Source organism: Durio zibethinus, chromosome 7, assembly GCF_047325235.1.
Source record: "Durio zibethinus cultivar Kanyao isolate XHJ-2024 chromosome 7, ASM4732523v1, whole genome shotgun sequence".
NCBI classification, from domain to species: Eukaryota; Viridiplantae; Streptophyta; class Magnoliopsida; order Malvales; family Malvaceae; genus Durio; species Durio zibethinus.
In genome coordinates this window covers 27073357-27095352 of record NC_143168.1, presented here as the reverse complement: position 1 = coordinate 27095352, position 21996 = coordinate 27073357, and the positions used below count along the sequence as shown (strand labels likewise).

At 31.1% G+C, this 21996-nt stretch overlaps 2 protein-coding genes and 1 pseudogene across 2 annotated transcripts; all 3 read left to right on the top strand.

The window, feature by feature from the left end:
• The first annotated feature begins 2049 nt into the window (after nt 1-2049).
• On the top strand, nt 2050-5348 carry LOC111277606 (disease resistance protein At4g27190-like; annotated as a pseudogene).
• A 48-nt stretch (nt 5349-5396) lies between these two features.
• LOC149518282 (uncharacterized) lies at nt 5397-6769 on the top strand. Its single transcript, XM_089763459.1, has 4 exons — nt 5397-5444; nt 5567-6310; nt 6588-6653; nt 6746-6769. The coding sequence occupies exons 1-4, from the start codon at nt 5397-5399 to the stop codon at nt 6767-6769; spliced, it is 882 nt and encodes a 293-aa protein (XP_089619585.1).
• LOC111277604 (uncharacterized) lies at nt 6511-20523 on the top strand. Its single transcript, XM_089763458.1, has 9 exons — nt 6511-7421; nt 7616-8080; nt 15565-16395; nt 17148-17275; nt 17334-17388; nt 17864-17885; nt 19199-19312; nt 19900-19952; nt 20425-20523. The coding sequence occupies exons 1-9, from the start codon at nt 6789-6791 to the stop codon at nt 20521-20523; spliced, it is 2400 nt and encodes a 799-aa protein (XP_089619584.1). The 5' UTR covers nt 6511-6788.
• Nucleotides 20524-21996: the final 1473 nt, after the last annotated feature.

Here is a 21996-nt window from a genome sequence, read left to right as displayed (position 1 = left end):
GTAAAAGCATATACAACATCGAGAAAATAATGAACTAAATTAGGTAAAAGATTATATTTATGCATTATTTATTTATGAACCATAAGTAATAATAATAATAATAATAATAATAATATTATTATTATTATTATTATTATTATTATTATTATTATTATTATACAATTTTAAGGAGGAAGGGTTTTGACCATTAGAATCATGAGAGAGAATGCATCTATCTTGTACAAGAAAAAATATATATGCTTTTTAAATGAGAGATGAGTTTTCTATAAAAAAGAAAAAGTAAGGAAAACATAGACCTTGTATGGAATAAGAGATATTATATGGATTTAAATACTAATGAAAATGATGAGATTTGTGTCGGAGTATGAGTGCATTGTTTGTTTTGTTGGATGTACGTACTGATTTTTTTTTTTACATTTATAATAAGTTTTTTTTTATGGTTCATAAATAAAAAATGCATAAATATAATCTTTTACCTAATTTAGTTTATTATTTTCTCAATGTTGTACATGCTTTTACTAGAAAATCTCAATATTTTTCTTCTTCCTCTTCTTCTTCTTCTTCTTAACAAAAAATTCATAATATGAGGATAAAAAATAAAGAAAAGTGATTGCAAGTATTAATATTTGAATTTTAAATTTATTGAATATGGTAGTAAAATAGAACCAAATGAATTAAATCTTAAGTTTATAGGGTTTATAATTTTACATTTCCATTTATAATTTTTTCTTTTATATTTCCTACAATATGAAGTAAGTGGTATAGTATTATTGTAGCTAGTATGTATTTATTTATTAATTTGTTTTATAATTGGTTGGTAGTTGTCATGGCTAAAAAGATAATGACCAACTAATTTTGGGGTTAGTCTTTCTTTGTAATTTGCTTGTAGCTTCTATTGTCCTTATCATGATAATGTATGACATTAACTTACTGAATTAAAAAAAGTTATTAAAGAGTATAGAAAAACATTGTTATAACAACTACCTTATTTGCTTGTCGCTTCCAAATGTCTTCTTTTTTTGTCTATATCAATTTTTGTAGATTTATAAGTGTTAACACATGATTTGTTGGCCGGTCATATTTTATTAGTAATTGCTAACTCTCATTAATTTTAAAAAAAAAATTGCAAGTTGCAGTAAAATCAGATGATTTTATTGTCATAGAAGTTGATTTTATCGCCATAAAAGTTAAATGAATCAAGAAAAATTGAAATATTTCGTAGATGAAATTTAGATTCCAATCATATTATCAATTATTTATCTTTGGTGGTGCATGGAAAGCACCCTAAACTTTGTTTGACCGAAAAAAAGTTGATATATATATATATATATATATATATATATATAATCCAAATACAGAGTTGTTTTTTTCTTTCTTATTTGTTAGTGTTGGTGAATGGAGCTACTTTCTTGCTTATGCTTTTGGAATGATGTATTATTTAGACTCCATTTGATTGGTTGTTATTTTTTATATTTATTAAAAGATATAAATGTAAATCAAACAGAACCTGATTTATTTAATAAAATTAGTAACCAAGCTTTCTTTACTTAATTAGTAATATTTCTATTGTGAATTACATTGCTCATATAATTAAAAAACAAAAAAACTATGAAGGCTTATTTTCTATGGGAAATAAAAAAAAAAAAAGACTTTGTTTTGGTAATGAAAAAATTTTGTACGATGCTGGAGTTTTTCTATTATTTAGTTGAAGTGATAATATATATATTTTTAATATAGCTATCTAAGGCATTTTTGTCTTTCATCAAAACTGCTCTTTCCTATTTGGATTGGGACTGCATTTAGACAGCGACGCATGAAACAGTTTGGAAGCTTTATTTTCGAAAGTCAGTCTTTCATTATAATTGCTATTTCTATGTTCAAAATTCTAAGCAAATCGCAATGTGAAACAGTTTCTTAATTTCTTCCTTTAATAGAAAGGAAAGAACTTTGGGCAATCTGATGACTGATCCAATTTTTTCATCATGGGTCGCTTTCTTCTATCTGCCCACAAATAAGGCTTCAACCTTTCTCCTAAACTCATCTCATCCCTTTAATCGTTTTCCACTCTTAAGTTTTTGCTTAAATTCAGTTTCTCTTTTTACAAAAACCCTTTTCCCTACTTCCCTCCTTGCTGCATTTGTCTTTTTCTAACCTGCTTTTAATCCCCTTGTTCTTCTCTTTTTTTCCTCTCTGTTTCTCTCATTGATTGCTAACGGTTCGGAAGACGAGTCTGTCTAAACCATTTCCAGTCTTTACCCATAACTGATTTTACATATATTCCTCGCTGTCATTATCTTTCTTGTTAATTGCTCTCCTGTTGTCTCTGTTTTATTCTGTCATTTGCTTTGCTTGTTTGCTTGAAACTAAACAATCAACCAAAAAATAAACATGGAACCAATTGCAACTGGCACTGCAGCCAGACTTTCTTCGGAAGCTGGGAAAGGCATCTTTCATGAAATCAAACGTCATATGAGATATGTAACTATCTATAAGAAAAACGTTGAAAATTTTGAGGAGAAAATCAAGATGTTGTTGGCGAAAAGAGAAAGTGTTCAGAAAGAGATCGAAGTTGCAGAAAGGAACGTGGAGAAGATTAAACCGCACGTCGAGCTTTGGTGCAGTACTGTGGACAAGGTCATCAAAGACGAGGTGGAAAGTGTGAAGGATCTTCAAGACAAAGCAACCACCACGTGCTTCATTGGCTTGTGTCCTAACATTAAGTCTCGCTACCAACTTAGCAGGAAAGCAGAAGAAGTTGTCGCGGCTGTTAATGAACACCTTAAACAAGGTGAATTCAACACTGTTTCATGCCCTGCTCCTCCGCCAGCAATAGTTGATGCAACTCCTAAAGATTTTGAGAACTTCGAATCAAGAGCAATGGTTTTTAAAGACATCACGGAGGCATTGAAAGATGTTACTATCAACGTGATAGGGGTGTATGGGATGGCTGGCGTGGGCAAAACCACTCTAGTCAAAGAAGTCGCTAGACAAGTCAAAGAAGATAAGTTATTTAATTTGGTGGTTATGGCAGTTGTGAATCAGACTCCTGACGTTCAAAAAATTCAAGACCAACTTGCAGATTTATTGGGTCTATAATTAGAAGAAACGAGTATGGTTGTAAGAGCAGGTCGGTTGCGCGAAAGATTGAAGAAAGAGAAGAAGGTTCTCGTTATGTGGGGATTCCTTTAGGAGATGAGAATAGGGATGCAACATATTGATCACGTCAAGAGATCTAAATGTTCTAAGGAATGAGACGGATGCTCAGAAAAATTTTGCTCTATCTGTTTTAGAAGGTAAAGAAGCTTGGGACCTGTTTAAGAAGATGGCTGGGGACGATGCTGAAAGTCCTGAGTTGCGATCTACAGCAATCGAAGTAGCGAAAAAATGTGCAGGACTGCCTGTCGCCATTGTAACAGTTGCAAGGGCTTTAAGAAACAAAGGGTCACGTGGAATGATGCTTTGAGAAAACTACAAAGGCCTTCCCCAACAAACTTCACTGGAATACCAGCACATATTTATTCAGCGATAGAGTTGAGTTACAACCAGTTGGAAAGCGAAGAACTCAAACAGACATTCTTGCTTTGTGGTCTACTAGGTCATAACACTGCCATTGGAGACTTGCTGAAATATACCGTTGGTTTGGGTTTATTTCATGGTGTCAACACAGTAGAAGAAACCCGAGATAGATTGCTGACAGTGGTGAGTGACCTCAAATCCTCTCGTTTGTTGCATGATAGTTACACCAATGTGCGTGTTGATATGCATGATCTCATTTGTGATGTGGCGTTAGCAATTGCTTCTAGGGACAACAATGTGTTTGCATTAAAAGACGAAGATGTTCTGAAAGATTGGCCTAATGGAGAGACAATGGAAAAATGCACCATGATTAGTTTGAGATATGCTAATATTAGCTATTTTCCGAAAGAGTTGAAATGTCCGCGACTTACCTTTTTCTTTGTGGGTAGCAAAGATTCTTCTGTGAAAATACCAACCAGCTTTTTCATGGAAATGAAAAATCTTGAAGTATTAGATTTGACTAAGATGCATTTTTCGTACTTACCTTCATCAATTAGTCTTTTAAAAAATCTTCGAACATTGTGCCTAGATCAATGTGTGCTGCGAGATATTACCCTTATTGGAGAGCTTAAGAATTTAGAAATTCTTAGCCTTTTGAGTTCTGATATTGAAATGCTGCCTAAGGAAATTGGGCAACTGGTTAAACTAAAGTTGTTAGATCTGAGTGACTGTACCAAACTCAAGATAATACTACGAGGTCTCTTATCAAGTTTTTCCAGATTAGAAGAATTATTTATGGCCAATAGTTTTGTTCATTGGGAAGTAGAGGGACAAGTCAATGCTAGTCTTGCTGAATTGAAGGCTTTGTCTTGCTTGACCACTTTAAATGTTCATATTTTTGATGCTAAGATTATTCCAAAAGACTTGTTCCCAGCGAAATTGAAAAGATATAAGATTTTCATAGGAGATCAGGCAAGGGATAGGTTTTTTAAGAATGAATGCTTGAGAGCACTTAACTTGAAGCTAAACACAAGCATTCATCATTTGGATCCTGGAATTAAAAGGTTGTTGATGAACACTGAAGATCTGTACCTTGAAGAAATGAAAGGTGCCAAGATTGTGCTGCCTGAATTCCATGACTGGCATTGTTTTCGATATTTGAAGAATCTCGATATCCAAAATGGTTTGGAGATCCAATATATCGTTGATGATCATGATGCAGTTGATATAATTGAGTTTCTCCAATTACGATCTTTGACACTTGAAGATCTACCAAAGCTCGTTAGCTTCTGCTCTGGGAACAAACCGGGCTCTGCTTTCATACCTCAACATCAGTTGCCACTTTTCAGTCGAAAGGTAATTATGTATTCTTGAGTAGTAATGTTTTTTGAACCTATTCTTGTGTTGGAAAACATCATTCCTTTTTTTTTCAATGTTTTAATTCTAGAGTAATTACACACATGTAGATGGTCTTCCCTTGCTTGGAGAATCTTCATTTGTCCTCAATCAATGTTGAAAGGATATGGCAGAGCCAGCTTTCAAATAAATCTGACTACACTCAGAATCTGACAAGTTTGATCATTAAGGGTTGTGACAACTTAAAACATCTATTATCATCTTCCATGGCTACAAGTCTAGCACATCTCAAATGTTTTGAGATAGTTGAATGCAAGTGCTTGAGGGAGATAATATTTACAGAAGATATAGAAGAAGAAAACAAGTCTACGATTTCATTTCCTCAATTAAACTCTCTAAAGATAAGGAATCTTCAGCATATCATTGGATTTTGTTCAAAAGATTATAATATTGAATTCCCATCCTTGAAGTTATAGGAGATAAAGAACTGTCCTCGATTGGAGGGATTCGTATATAAATCTACAATGGAGGAGAACCAATGTTTCTCTCCACAAGTTCTCTTCAGTGAAAAGGTATTACAGTTAATATTTTCTTTTGTAAACTTGCTTACCCTGTGTATGGCTTTTAAGGTTTTTGATATATTGTTGGAACTAACTTTTATATATTACTTATTAATGGTATGAATTACATATAGGTTGCATTTCCTACTTTGGCAAAGATGAACCTATCCCACTTGAGCAATATGAAGATGATATGGCACAATCACCTGTCTGCAAGTTCCTTTTGCAAACTGGAAAGAATGGAGGTTAGACACTGTGATGAGTTATTGACTATTTTTCCATCTACTATGCTGTTGGGAGGAACATTCCAACTACTGCAAAGTATGTCAGTATCCCATTGTGGTTCACTAGAAGAGGTATTTGAACTACAAATGTTAAAAATGGAAGACCCGCGAGTTGTGGCTACCCAACTAAGAGAATTGTATGTTTTTAATCTACCAAAATTGAAGAATGTTTGGAACAAGGACCCCCAAGGAATTTTGACATTTCAAAATTTAAATGTAGTATACGTTAGGGCCCGTTGGAGTTTGAAGTATGTGTTTCCGGCCTCAATTGCCAGAGTTCTTCCACAACTTAAAGATCTTACAGTAGATAGCTGCGCAGTGGAGGAGATTGTTTCGAAAGCGGAAGGATGGGAAATGGGTGTTACTAATTTTGAGTTTGATCAAGTGTCCTCCCTAGTGCTATGGAACCTTCCAAAACTTAAATGTTTCTATCCAGGAATGCATACAACAAAGTGGCCAATGTTAAAAAAGTTTAAAACATACCACTGCAACAAAGTGAAGATACTTGACATCGGATACCTTAATTTGCCAGAAATGAATGAGGATGACCATTTGGAGTCCCCAATCCAACCACCACTCTTGTTAGTTGAAAAGGTATGACCTCTAGCACATACTTAAAAAGCTACCTTGTTAATAATACCTTGTACCTGATCTTTTTTATTGATCATTTCATTCAAATTTGAATTATATCATTTCTAAAAGTCTTATAATGGAAATTCACTAGCTCTTTAGACTTTAAGCAAAGAGACACAAGCACCTATGTACCAATTAGCCAAATGCTTAGATGCTGTAATATATCTCTTAGTAGATAAATTTTCCATTTTCACTAGAAAAGTACAAAATTCTAATTGATTTTTCTTTGCTTTTTTAGGTGGTTCCTAAATTAGAAGAAGTGTCCTTGACCAGCGATGACATTGCAATCATATGTGATAGCAAGGTTTCCAAAGGCATTTTCCATGAAATAAAAGCTCTTTATTTGGAATGCTACCACGATGAATCTGCTATTTTCCCAACTATCTTTCTTGAAAGATTCAGCAATTTGGAAAAGCTTGAGGTGATTTGTTGCAAATTTATGGATTTATTCTCCTCCGAAGGAGGTTTTGGTAAGGGGACCAATGCTCAAACGCTTTTACCTATTAGAAACTTAAGACTGAACAGCCTTTATTATAAAAAACACATATGGACGCAAGGGTCACGACTTGACTGCAATTTTCCCAATCTTGAAACACTTGAAGTTTCCAATTGTGGCAACTTGATTAGCTTAGGATTGTCCTCAACACCTTTTCAAAATCTCATGACTTTGGATGTTCGGGAATGTGAAGCAATGATAAACTTAGTTACATCCTTAGCAGTCGAAAGTTTGGTCCAACTCAAAAATTTGAGAATAAAAAACTGTGTTTCAATGAAACAAATTATTGGAAATGAGGGAGATGATGAAGCAGCCTCTGTCATTATTTTCAACCGGTTGAAATGTTTGGAACTTGGACATTTACCAAGCCTCAAAAGCTTTTGTTCAGGCAATCACACATTTGGATTCCCATCTTTGGACCAAGTAATTGTAAGCCAGTGTCCTGAATTGGAGATCTTTTGCAAGGGAGAGTTAAATGCTCCAACTCTGCAAAGAGTACAAGTAACTGACAAAGATGAGAAGGGACATTGGGATGGTGACCTTAATAGCACAATTCAACAGTTGTTCAAAAAAAAGGTACTTACTGATTTACAAAAGTTTATTTTTTTTTAATCTTTGAAATAAATGTCTTTTTAGGCAAGCTTTTTATTGGTAGATGTTATTTTCAACCATTTATTATTATTTTTTGGGTTTGATTTTATTCAAGTTTTATATATTCTTTTTTTTTTTTGTGTGTGGTAATAATTGGTGTCATAAATTGGATTCCGTAGGTTGACTATGAAGCAATGGAGTATCTAATGCTTACTGAGTTTTCCAAGGCAATAGAGATCTGGAGGGATAATCTTCCAAAAAGTTTAAATTTAAAAAATCTTAAATGTTTGGAAGTTTATGAATGTAATAGCTTGACATACGTATTTACCACTTCCATGGTTTTGGATCTTGTGCAATTGAAGCAGATGCAAGTTAGAAATTGTCCGATGATGGAGCAAATTATCACAAATGATGGAGTAGAGGAAGCAGCTACAAACACAATCATGTTCCCTTCCCTTCAATCCATAAGTATTGTGTCATGTTCAAACTTAAGAAGTTTTTATTTGGGAAGTAATACGGTGGAATGTCCATATTTGACAGCACTTGGGTTAGTGGATTGCCCTAAGATGGTTGCATTCATATCTTCATCTCCAAGAGAGCAGAATATAGAGAATATTGGTATTGCACCATTGTTCAATGATAAGGTTAGTTTTTGTTTCTGCATTTGGTTCTTTATTTTCTATTAATGACTTTTTATTAAATTGAAATATTGGATAATATTTGTTTATTTCTTATTCATTACATTAACTATTTTACTCTTAATTAATATATTTTATTAAATTGAAATGTTGTCTAATATTTATTTATTTTCTTATTAACACTGAAAACTTTATTAAAATAAACTTATCTTAATTGATAATTTTTTTATTGAACTAAATATTAATTAATTTTGATCTATTTTATTTCTTTTTTAATCTTGAATTTTTTATCAAAATAAACTATTTTTAATCAAATTTAATTCGTATACCTTTCTATCATTAAAAAGTTTAAATATGTATAAGATTTATTATTAATATATAATAAATAAGTTGCAAAATGTTATTTTTTTATATATTCTAATTGAATTAGATATAAAGGGACTATTGTTTTTCCTCTTCATATTTTTTTTTCTTTTTTATGAAAGTCTATTTTCCTATTAAAGAGAGGAGAGATTCACTTATACTAGCTTAAGAGCTACACATTTTTTGACCTTTTAATCAAAATGGTTAAATGTAAGTGTTAAAGATTTAATTTTGATATAAAGGTCAAAAAAATATGTAACTCTAATATCGATTGTAAGTAGATCCTTACACACACGCGCGCGCGCACACACACACATATATATATATATATAAAGTGATTAACTTACGTCAGTGTAAAACTTTTTAATTTTAGTTTTATATCTTTTTCTAGTCATTGATATTAATAGATTTAACAGATGAGATTAAACCATTTTTTCATTTGTCTCTTCAATTACTTTGATATATTGAAATCAATGATTAAAAAAAAAATATAAAACTAAAAAATTTTAGACTGATGTAAATTTGTCCCTCTTTTCTTTATATATGAAGAGGTATCTACCTACATTAGTGTAAATCTTACATTTTATATTATTCTTGGATCAAAATTACTAAAATTAAAATTATTATTTTGATTCAAATTATTTATGAATTTGATTTTGATCCAAATGTCAAAAAAAATATAAGACTTATATTAGTATAAGTAAATCCTTACTTTCTCTTTCTCTCTCTCTCTCTCTATATATATATATATATATATATATATCTTATGTTAGTTATTTAAATTTATTTTATATCTCGTAATATATAAAAATAGTCAATAAATTTTAAATAGCATAATAAATTGGTTTTAATGTACTTTCTTGAAAATAATTTAACAAAATAAGGAAAACATAATATTAGAAAGCCAGATAATGAAATGACAATGTTACATAATTCATAGAATATGTTGTTGGGAAATACCACAATACCCACGCGCAGCAACCACACACAAAATAACAAGCTCAAATCAAGAATAAGAAAACACAAATATATTTGGTTCAGCCCAACTCAAAATGGCCTACTCCAAATCTAATCCACTATCAAATAAATCTTTACAATTGTGAGACTTTTAGAATGAGAAAAGTCTCCTAAAACTCCTTACTCAAAACTTAACCCAAAACCCAATTACACCCTTTAATAGCCTACTCACTTAGCTATTCTCTTGGTGTCTAACTCTCTGAGGTTACTAAACTAAAACCAAAACATCTTATTTATAGGGGTGAAACCCTTTATACCTTTACTAAACTCCCGATGTGGGATACAAGACAAATTCAAACTTACTTAACTTTCGATGTGGGATTCTGAGATTCAAGGCAAATCCCAACAAATCCTCCCTTGACTTGAATCTCCAAACACTTCAACAGTATCTGCAAAGCTAACATGCTTACCTTTCTTCTTTTCTTTCATCACAGGCATTCCAGCAACTGAGCCTCCATCAAACATGTACAAGTGATTGACCCTATTCCCTTGTAGAATCACACTACCATTCTTGTACACTTTCAACCAATCATTACTACCATAATATGTGTACCCTCGAGAAGCTAACTCACCCAAAGCAATCAAATTGTAGTGACAATTTGGTACATACCTTACATGACGAAGTGTCCTAATAACACCATTGTGAGATTTAAGGCGAACACTCCCAATGCCTTGAATCTGCACATTTTCTTTGTTAGCAACCACAATATCCCCATACTTTTCATTCTCATTCAACTCCACAAAGCAGCTCCTATCATTGCAAACATGAACTGTAGCAGCTGAATCTAAAACCCAACCTTTGTCACTTTTCAAAGTCTGGGTCTCATCCACACAAGTTGTCAAAACAACATCATCATCATCAGACAAAATAGCAGCAGTATCACTCTTTTCTTCATCTGATTTCTTCTCATCATTCGCCCTTTTGAAAGCAGCCATATCCCTTCTCAGCTTCCTGCAGCGCACTTGGATATGTCCCTTCTTACCACAATAATAACATTCTACATCATTGTAATCTCTGTCTCTTGACTTAGATCTCCATCTTGATCCATCAATCCTCTTTTGAGTCCTCCCTCGATCAAAACCCTCTACAGCTAGTGTACTCCCCCCAGGTGATGAGTTCTGAGCTCCCATAAACCTTTCATTCTCACGCAACAGGGCAGTCACATCATCCAACTTCAAAGTAGACCTACCTACCAACACAGTCTGAACTAAAGGCCTATAAAACTTGGGCAAAGATGACAGCAAAATTAAAGCTTTCTCTTCATCTTTTAACTCATCAACAGAAATCGCTAGCAATTGAGAAACCAATTTATTAAATTCATTCAGGTGATTATGAAGACTCATACCTTTTTCCATCTTCAGAGAATACAGATCCATCTTCAAACATAATCTATTAGTCAACGACTTCGAAGCATAAATACCTTCAAGCTTATCCCACAAACTCTTCGGAGTACTCTCAGTCAACACACTGTACTTTACTTCTGGAGCTAACGCCAATCTAATAGTACTAACGGCTTTCTTCTGAATCCTATTCCAATTAGCATCAGACATTCCTTCAGGCTTACTACTCTCTAATGCTTGATCCAACCCTTGTTGTACTAACAGATCTTGAATCGTACTTTGCCATAACATAAAATTACTCTTTCCATCAAATAACGGAATCTCAAACTTAGGCATAGACATACCAGACATACCTTCTTCAGACATCTTCAAACACTGCTTCACGATCTCTTGGACCCACGAACCTCGAACCTGGAACCTCGCTCTGATACCACTTGTTGGGAAATACCACAATACCCACGCGCAGCAACCACACACAAAATAACAAGCTCAAATCAAGAATAAGAAAACACAAATATATTTGGTTCAGCCCAACTCAAAATGGCCTACTCCAAATCTAATCCACTATCAAATAAATCTTTACAATTGTGAGACTTTTAGAATGAGAAAAGTCTCCTAAAACTCCTTACTCAAAACTTAACCCAAAACCCAATTACACCCTTTAATAGCCTACTCACTTAGCTATTCTCTTGGTGTCTAACTCTCTGAGGTTACTAAACTAAAACCAAAACATCTTATTTATAGGGGTGAAACCCTTTATACCTTTACTAAACTCCCGATGTGGGATACAAGACAAATTCAAACTTACTTAACTTTCGATGTGGGATTCTGAGATTCAAGGCAAATCCCAACATATGTATATTATTAAATAATTATAAAGTGATAATTCCTCATGTTACTCAATGTCCTATTTAAATTTATTTTTATAAGTAGTTTGTGTATTATATTAGCACTCTTTCACTTTGTGTATTTTTTTTCTCTTTTTGCATGCAAAAGGATGATAGCAAATTAGAAAATATCGAACTTCAATACTACTTTAGGATTTTAATTACTTAGTCTATAAAAAATTAATTATAAAAAATAATACAATAAATTTCTATGATAATAGATGAGGTATACCTTTAATTACCTTAATATGTATATACATTTTAATTACTTATCTATACCTTACTATTAAAAGAATTTCCAAAGGATTTTGCATTTGACATCCATTGAAAATCTTTTAATTGCCGAGGATGTTAAAGGGATTTGTTTTTTTGTGCTTCTAAATGCATCTCTATTTTTTTTCGACACCTATTTTATTTTTTTAAAATCATATTTAAGTGAAATTACTTAATTACTCTTCTTACCTTTAAAATATTTGAATATTCATATCTGAAAAGTCAAATATCTTACCAAATATATGTTTTTGGTAAGTTATATAAGTTATCGGAATATCCGATAACTTATATAAATTACTAGATTAAGTTACCTGATATGCATGTCTAGTAACTTATATAATTTAACGAAATTTTATATATGATAAATTATTTAAACTTAAAAAACTTTAAATCTTAAATTGTAAATCTTAAATTTAAAAATTTAGTTGAGAAAAAAAAATCACATAGCTTGAAAATTTTCGTAACACTGACTGATAAAAACTATAGCTTTAATAAAAATAGGACTTCATTACAACATATAAGTTTTGGATTTTCTTCTTGATTTTAATGATCTAAGAGAAGGGAAATGACCAATGTTTTTTTATGAAATTTTTAAGCCACTTAAATGATGTTTCTAATGAGAATCGAAAATTTTTAAAAGTTTTCAAATTTGAGAATTTGAAATCTTTTAAAAATTTTTGGATAGAGAATCCTAAAGTTTATAAAAGCTTTTTTTTTTAAAAAAAATAATTAAATAATTTCACCTAAAATAGCTTTGAAAAAAAGAATAGGCATGAAGAATAAGCACGGAATACAAATAAAAACTTTTTTTTGAAGTAAAGGGTTTTGTTATATATTAAAGTTAGGTACATATAAATTTACTTTAATACCTTTTGTTTCCAATGTGAGATATATTTTTTGTTTGCTACTTGGCTCACAAGAGCTTGGCATGTCCCAAGCTTTTTTTCTTTTAAATTTCATCTTTATTGAATATAAATAATAATATTACTAATAGAGAGGGATCTGTTGTCACTAGTATAAGAGTTACACTTTTTTGCTCTTATATCAAAATTAAATTTATAACACTTATATTTAGTCATTTTGATTCAAAGGTAAAAAATATATAATACTCACACTAATATAAGTGGAACCCTCATCTTCTTAATAAGTTATCTTATTTTTTATTTTTTAAATATAAATTTTTATTTTTTTTGAAGTGGTCTCCTTAATGTTGCAATTTTTTATATTTATTTATTTTTGATATATTCTTCTATGTTAAATTTAATATTTTAATTTGATTTTCTTATAGAAAAAAGATATTGAAAAATCTAAAAAGAGAGAGAATGATAGAGAAATAGTCATAATATTTATTTTTTAATAAAAATTAAAATATGATAAAATTAAAAAATTCTCAAATAATAGATGAGATAATTTTCCTACTTACAATATCTACAAATATCTACTCTATTAGTAGTAATAGTAACTATATATTTACTATATAAAAATTTATATTATATACAAAATTTCCAACACTACTGTAAGATTGATATATGTTCAACATTAGAAGTACATACATAATAAAAGGATGTAAAATAAAACAATCATAAAAATTGTATATATAGTAGTTTAAAAACAAGAAAAAATATATAAAAATTAAAATAATATATTTACATTTCAAGTGTTATTATCCTCTATATCCTACTTAATTTTATCTAGTTATAAGTAATTAATATATTAAAATTAACCCCATGCAACGCAAGGGCTAAACACTAGTTATTTTATTATTATAATTATTGCAATGATGTGCTATCTACTTGCAATGCAATTGTAGAAAAAATTAGTAGTTTTTTATGCTCTTAATCAGAATCCTTTAAACAGTGGTTCTTTCATCAACTAATTTCATCTTTCTTAAATTTTTGTTAAGATTTGAAATTGACATTTTTCCTTCTCTTTTGTGTATCTTATCAATTTAGTAGTATAGTTTATTTCTTCTTATTAATGCAATCAAATAAATTTTTTTATAGGTGGTGTTTCCTAACTTAAGAGATTTGGCAATCGTTGGCTCTGGAAATTGGACAATGATATGGGATGATAAACTCATTTTGGATTCATTTTATGAACTAACTGTCCTTTTAGTGGAAAATTGTGAGAAACTTTTGAATATATTTTCATTTCATATGATGGAAAGACTTGACAAACTCGAAAATTTTTTAATTGTGAACTGTGAATCCTTAGTAGACATAATTAGACCTGATCATGGATTCAATTCCATTGAATCAGCCACTAATTTTATATTTCCTAATGTAAGAAGCCTGTTACTTCAACAATTGCCCAAATTGAAGAACTTCTACTCCAGGCAGCATACTACAAGCTGGCCATCCTTAAAACAATTGCAGGTGAAAGGATGCGACAATGTGGAGATATTAGCTAGGCAGTACCTAAGCTTTTCGGAAACACTTAGAGAGAGCTAATCGGAAATTATCTCTTTTCAACAACCCTTGTTTTGCGTCACTGAGGTATGAACCCCTAATATTTATGTACAATGTAAGCATTTAAAGATTGTTATACTATACCTTTCTATTTTCATTTTTTTTGTTTTCAAAAATTTTGTTTTGAAAACATAAAACATAGTTGATAAGTAATTTTGTTAAATATAAAAAAAAATACTTAAATCATTGCAAATATAATAATAATTCAATAAACAATAAAATTTTAAGAATTAAATAAAAATAATATTGTATTTGTTAAATAAAATTATAATATTTGCATAATATTTTTATTACTATTTGATAGTACGTAATATTAAATATTTTATTTCATTATATTAGAATTTAATGTCCTTTAAATAATAATATAATTGAATATATACATAATAATAAAATTAGAAAATATTAATTAAATTAATATTTAAAAAACAATAATTTGACTAATATTAATAAAATTAAATTTATAATATTTAAATTAATTAATATAATTCTAATTGTGATATATTCTATAATAAAATGAACCTATAACCCATAATTAAAATTCAATAATATTAGCTATCGATTGTTGAATTTTTAGTGACATAAAATCCTTTTATAGAAACAACAAAGGATTTAAACCTTTCAAAACTTTTAACTTTTTGTAGAATTTGTTTAGTTAAGTTCTAATTTGCTGATTAATTTATTTATTTGATTATTCAATGATTTCTTATATATAGGTGTAGTATTTTATTATAATTATAATTTCTCTTTTACTTGTAATTTCAAAAAAAAAAATTCTTATATATAGATGTAATACTAAAAAAATTTTCGTTAACACAAGTTAGGTTGGTTAAACATAACATGTTTTACATGCATGATAAATTTCATCCATGATTTTTATTTTTATTTTTTTTTTATATTTTGGGCCCGCCACTGCACCAAATAAGGCTTTTACCATGTAACATGTCACGTGGACATTCTGTTTGAATGCCATGTGAACATTTGTCTCAATTGTTATTGAAAAAATGTGAGAAAATAATCAACATGGAAATTTCAAAGGTTAAGGATATAAATAGAGCAACTTAAAAGTTAAAGATCATAGATGAAATTTATCATTCAAAATCATTGTTTTTGTTTTAACATATTTTGTAATTGTGATTCTCAGAATGCATTCCCCAATTTAGAATGGTTACTTTTGGAAAAGAATGACATTATGATGGAGATATGGCATGGACAACTTCCGACCCAATACTTTTGCAAACTAACAGATCTTTGGCTCGAAAGAGTTCCCAATAGATCAGTTACTATCTTAAACAGTTTCACTCATTTACTACCAAATCTTGAAAAGCTTGTTGTGAGAGAAGCTCCCTTCAGTAACATATTTCAATGCGAAGGACTTGGGGGTGAGGAGGAACATCCAGGAACACTTGCTCGGTTGAGTGAATTAACGCTGCATGAGCTTCCTGAGTTGACACATATCTGGAAGGAAGAATTCCAAGTTGGAGAAGTTTTCAGCAACCTTTCAACACTACAACTGTGGAAATGTGACAAATTAAAGAATTTAGTGCCGTCCTATGTGTATTTTAAACATTTGACAACTCTGGAAGTGTCAAATTGTCAAGGGCTTAAGAATTTAGTAGCACTCCCAACGGCAAAAAGCATGGTGGCACTCACAAAATTGAGAATTATTGATTGCCAAATGATAGAAGAAACCATAGCTTATGGAAGTGATGATGTGAAGGATGGCATCGTCTTCTCGCAGCTGAAGTCTTTGGAACTTTGTAGTCTTCCGATCTTATCAAGCTTCTGCTCAGGGGATTATGCCTTCGAATTCCCTTCTTTGGAAGAGGTTATTGTGAGAAACTGTCCAAAGATGGAGATTTTCTGCGGAGGAGAGTTAGCTACACCAAGTTTGCGGAGAGTGCAATTTGCTGAAGATAAAGAGCGTTGGGATGGCAATCTAAACACCACCATGGAACAAATTTTCATAGAAATGGTATGTGTTCATTCAAATACTCTCTTTTCTTTTCTTTTTTTTTTTTTTACAAAATTTCAGAATTTTTTGTTCTTTTTGCTTCTAAAGTATGTTAAAGCTAACCATTCTAAATAGTTGCAATTTGGCTTAATTAACTAGGATTGTTTTTCTATGTTCTGACATATTATACTAAAGCAGAATGTCATAAAGAATAATTACGGACTAATTAAGTTTAATCTTTCTGAAAAGAAATTCAGGAATTCAGTTGATGGATAAGTGTTTTTCAGCAGACAGTAAAACTACATATACAGGATGGAGTAGACGCACCTTTATTCTTTATCCGGTAATAAAGATTATTATTATTGAAATGAAGATTTGATGCCCACTCATAAAATTGCAGTCACATTTTTATGGAATGGAAGATTATAGCCATGAAATCAGAAGTAATCTGATATGTTAAACCTTTTTTGCAGTTGCATAGTCAAAACTTAGTGGTTATATATGTCACCTTGTTTTTAGAATTCTCTGCAAATATGTGGTTCTTTTAACAGAGTTTGATTTCACTTTTATTATGATGTTGTTATGTTTACAGAGTGTCCAGAATTCTATAGCGGAGGAAGGTTGCGTGACACAAGCTCAAGCTGAATAAAAAAAACGTTTTCTATGTTTTTGAGACAAGTGCTTCACCTCATGTTCTTTTGCTTCACCTCATGTTCTTTTGAGAATTAAAGGTATTCTTTTGCAAAACTTCATTTGTCTTCTCATATTGTCAGAATTTCTTTATAGTTGGTGTGGTGCTTCTTTGTTTCAGGATGAATGGAGCACACCTCTGCTCTACAACCAACCCTGTCAAAGCTGCCATGTTTCAGGGTTCCAGAAGCCTATTTCTCTACCTAACAATGTTTGTTTTTAAAATTTTTGCAATATTGAGTGATTTGGATTTTTGTATTGATCTCTAGGTACCTTGACAGTAGTTCGGATTTTGATATTCTTAAAGATCTTGTTTACGAATATGTATATTTTATTTAACTGTAAATTACATCACATGATATTGATCTTTCTTGTGTTCTTGTCATGGCTACTGTCAATAGATGGCTACCATAGACATCAAATTCTAAGCTAGGATTTCCTCTGTTAATGCTTTACTGGTTCAGCCTTTGACAATGTGGATTTTGGTATGATATTTGTAATTAGTTGTATCAACAATTCTTGTTTTGTCCTTCAATTAGTCAATCCTAGTTATTTCTTCAAACCCACAATTCTGAAGAAGAATGAAGATCATATTTAGCATTCTGCAGTCATATCCTTCTTTGCATGTACGGGACAATTTTTGCGGGACAATTGAAAGAATTGAGAGTTGTATATATTTTGAGGGGTAAATCGATTTGGACTAACGTTTTCTAGATTCTTAATGATCCATCGACTAAACAATTAATGTAATTGTCTTTGTTTTTCCAGTTTATTATGGTGTAGATGATTCTTTTGGCAGTTTAGCTCCTCATATCGTGCAGGTGAGTGTCATATGCCATCTGAATTATTGCTAAGGGTTATTGCTTGATGTGAGCTACAATTATTGTTTTGAAACAACTAAAGGAAGATTAACTTCCTATATTATCTTCATTATTTTGAGATATTTTCTGCTTTAAGTTTTGCTTCTTGCAGTAGATATTTTGAGTTTAATAAATTGTCTTTTGGTTTGTCGCTGTGGCTGTTGGGCTCTTTACCATTTTTCCATTTGATTTGTTGAGTACATTTCAACGACTTCAAACTCTCAAAATATCTAGTTGTAGTTCAGTGGAACATATATTTGAACTCCAAAGGTTAAATATGAAAGAAACAAATGTTGTGGCTACTCAACTAAGAGAATTGTATGTTGTTAATCTACCAAAATTGAAGAATGTTTGGAACATGGACCCCCAAGGAATTTTAACGTTTCAAAATCTAAATTTATTTTTTGTTTTGAATTGTTGGAGTCTGAAGGATGTGTTTCCAGCTTTAGTAGCCAGAGTTCTTCCACAACTTAAAGATCTTACAGTAGATAGCTGAAGATAAAGAGCGTTGGGATGGCAATCTACACTCTTACTTTTCATAGAAATGGTATGTGGTCATTCAGATACCTTTTTTTTTTTCAAAATTTTAGAATTTTTTATTCCTTTTGCTTCTACACTCTGTTAAAGCTAACCATTCTAAATACTTGCAATTTTGCTTAATTAATTATGGTTGCTTTTCTATGTTCTGAGATGTTAACTAAAGCAGAACGTCTTAGAGTGTGATTTCGGACTAATTAAATTTAATCTTTCTGACAATAATTCATGGATTTAGTTTATGGATAAGTGTTTTTTAGCAGACAACAAAACTACATATATAGGATGTAGTAGATACTTCTGTATTCTTTATCTGATAATAAAGATTATCATTATTCAAATGAAGATTTGATGCCCACTCATAAAAGTGTACAATCCATAGTAACATTTTTATAGAACGGAAGATTACAGCCATGCAATCAGAAGTAATTTTAAATATTTTTTTAGTTTCATATTCAAAACTTAGTGGCTATGTATGTCACCTTGTTTATAGAATTCTCTGAAATATGTGGTTCTTTTAACAGAGTTTGGTTTCACTTTTATTATGATGTTGTTATGTTTACAGAATGTCCAGAATTCTATAGCGAAGGAAGATTGTCTGACACAAGCTCAAGCTGAATAAAAAAGAATGTTTTCTATGGTTTTGAGAGAAGTACTTCACCTTATGTTCTTTTGAGAAGTAAAGGTATTCTTTTGCTAAACTTCATTTGTCTTCTCATATTCTCACAATTTCTTTATAGTTGGTGTGGCAATTCTTTGTTTCAAGATGAATGGAGCACTCTCTGCACTACCACCAACCCTGTCAAAGCTGCCATGTTTCAGGGTTCCAGAAGCCTATTTCACTACCTACCAATGTTTGTTTTTAAATTTTTTCTATTTTCGATTGATTTGGATTGTCTCTATTGATTTCTAGGTAACTTTAACCCTAGTTTGGATTTTTCTCTACCTAAAGATCTCTTTTACGAATATGTATATGGAGACACCTAGCATCTATTTAACCGTAAATTTCGTCGCATGATATTGATCTTTCTTGTGTTCTGTCATGGCCACTGTCAATAGATGGATACCATAGACATTAAATTTTAAGCTAGCATTTCCTCTGTTAATGCTTTACTGGTTCAGCCTTTGACAATGTGGATTTTTGTATGATATTTGTAATTAGTTGTATCAACAATTCTTATTTTGTCCTTCAATTAGTCAATCCTAATTATTACTTCAAACCCACAATTTTAAAGAAGACTGAAGATCATATTTAGCATTCTGCAGTTATATCCTTCTTTGCATTTACGGGACAATTGCTATTGGATTGGTTCTTGCTGGGCGATTGAAAGAATTGAAAGTAGTATATATTTTAACAGGTAAATCGATTTGTACTAAGATTTTCTAGTTTCTTAATGCTCTACATACTAAATGTTCAACGCCATTTTCTTTGTTTTTCCAGTTTATTATGTTGTAGATAATTCTTTTGGCAGTTCAGCTCCTCACATTGTACAGGTGAGTTTTTATATATTCTGTAATCTGAATTATTGCCAAGGGTTATTGCTTGATGTGAGACTACAACTTTTGTTTTGAAACAACTAAAGCAAGATTAACTTCCTATAGTGTCTTCATTATTTTGAAATGTTTTCTGCTTTATGTTTTGGATCTTGCAGTAGATATTTTGAGTTCAATAAATTGTCTATTGGTTTGTCGCAGTGGCTGTTGTGCTTATATAACACCCAAGTACTACTTAAGGTTTTCATGGCTATAGTTTCTCTCTTATTGGTGTATCATGGTAATCTTTGTCTTACAAACACCACAACAAACAATGTGAGATCCGTTGAAACCTTGTCGAGTAGTTTGTTACTTGAATTTGCCAACCCAGCCTTGACCGAACATAAACCTTCAAATAGCTGGCTACGCTAATTGAGCTGTTATTGAAACCATGAAACTATAATCATATGTTTTCATCTGTCTGAAAATACAGACCTTCAAGTGGCAAGACTACTTTGGCTGGCGGAAGAAACTGAGTGCAGCAAGAGCCAAGCCCTGCAGCATTAAAGGCAAGCATCACCTGGATGAGTAGCAATGGAAAACCTCTGGAGAGCAAATGTAAATCCTTCTTCAGAAGGTCCCCTCTAGAGGAGACTGAAGGTGTTGTAAAGAATAATGCGTATAACAATGGATTCTTTTACAATTTCTTTGAGGTCATTTGTCCGGTTTCGACAAAAGCATCATTTTTGCAGACCGAAACAAAATTTGGCTAAGATTGTCAGCTGTTAATAGCTATTCATTCACTCGGCTTTCACCTCCAGTCATCAAGTTGTCAGCCAGAAATTCAAGATGATCAGGTTTAAATCTCAAGAGTTGCATATGGAGCAAAGTCCATTGTACAGCTTCTTCACTGGCTGTAGAATTATTGTTCAAGTAAAAGGATTAACGATACATCTTATTTTAATTGTAAGAACAGCATTTAGATTCCCCAATGCCATTGCCTCTGCCAGTCTTGATCCAGTTTCATTATGATGGTGCAAGAATTAGATAGTATTCACTGCAGCCCATCTAACTTCATCACCTGCTTGACTTTCTGTGTAACCAAACTATCTAAGTACTTTTATCCAGCTGCTTCCATTGATGGGAAGCATTTGTTAGATATTGACTCAAATTCTAATTGATAATCAGTTTGAATTTCAGTGAAATTTTATAAGTTAATACTCCCTCTATATTTATAAAGCTTCATTACTTGATCATCAAGAATTCTTATTTACTAAGAACTTTTATCCATTAAAAATATTTATTCTTAATTATCAAGTAATTTTTTAATTAATAGAATTTTATTGGAATTCAAATTGATTCTCAAATAGAATTTGAGTTAATATCGAACAAATCTCTATCTTAGCACAAATTTTACTATAACATTGACATCCAAAAACCTTTTCATTCATTTATAGTGTATAGAAATATATATTCTTATAATGAATCAAATATAAATCTTTTTGTTTATATATTCATTCAAATGTTGGTCTCAATTCCAACTTCCCCTAAAACTATATATGCTCATAAATGCAATCCTTTTTTGATTGACAATAAGGCTATGACCTGAATGTGGATGCTTTAACATATTATTTCTATTCAGATTTTTTTAATAAATTTATTATCATAAATTAGTGATAATCATTAATCTGATTCTAATCTCAAATTGATTAGAATAATAATTTAGATCTTCGAATAAAAAATTGATAACACGAAATCAGTTTCTCTTGAGGTAGGGAAGTAATTTCTGTTCAAATGCACCGCCTGCCATTGCATTGGCAAACACCATTTCGTAGTTTTTGTCATAGCATTTTATACTAAAAAACTAGTCTTTTTCTTATGTTACATTTTAATTTTCTAATTTCTCTATTAATTTAGTATAATTTCATGATTGTAGTCAGTGTTCCCTTGCTTGTAGAACCTTCATTTGTCTTCAATCAATGTTGAAAGGATATGGCACAATCGGCTTTCAAATATATCTGAGTACTACACTCAAAATCTAACAAGTTTGATTATTGAAGCTTGT

What these genes read in the sequence shown, in the direction of transcription:
- LOC149518282 (XM_089763459.1), top strand. Translation starts at nt 5,397, where the DNA reads ATGGAGGAGAACCAATGTTTCTCTCCACAAGTTCTCTTCAGTGAAAAG. An exon ending in AAGTTCTCTTCAGTGAAAAG is followed by an intron (nt 5,445 to 5,566) that starts GTATTACAGTTA and finishes AATTACATATAG; the next exon opens with GTTGCATTTCCTACTTTGGC. An exon ending in CACTCTTGTTAGTTGAAAAG is followed by an intron (nt 6,311 to 6,587) that starts GTATGACCTCTA and finishes TTGCTTTTTTAG; the next exon opens with GTGGTTCCTAAATTAGAAGA.
- LOC111277604 (XM_089763458.1), top strand. Translation starts at nt 6,789, where the DNA reads ATGGATTTATTCTCCTCCGAAGGAGGTTTTGGTAAGGGGACCAATGCT. An exon ending in CTATTTCTCTACCTAACAAT is followed by an intron (nt 17,276 to 17,333) that starts GTTTGTTTTTAA and finishes ATTGATCTCTAG; the next exon opens with GTACCTTGACAGTAGTTCGG. An exon ending in CTATTTCACTACCTACCAAT is followed by an intron (nt 19,313 to 19,899) that starts GTTTGTTTTTAA and finishes TTGTTTTTCCAG; the next exon opens with TTTATTATGTTGTAGATAAT.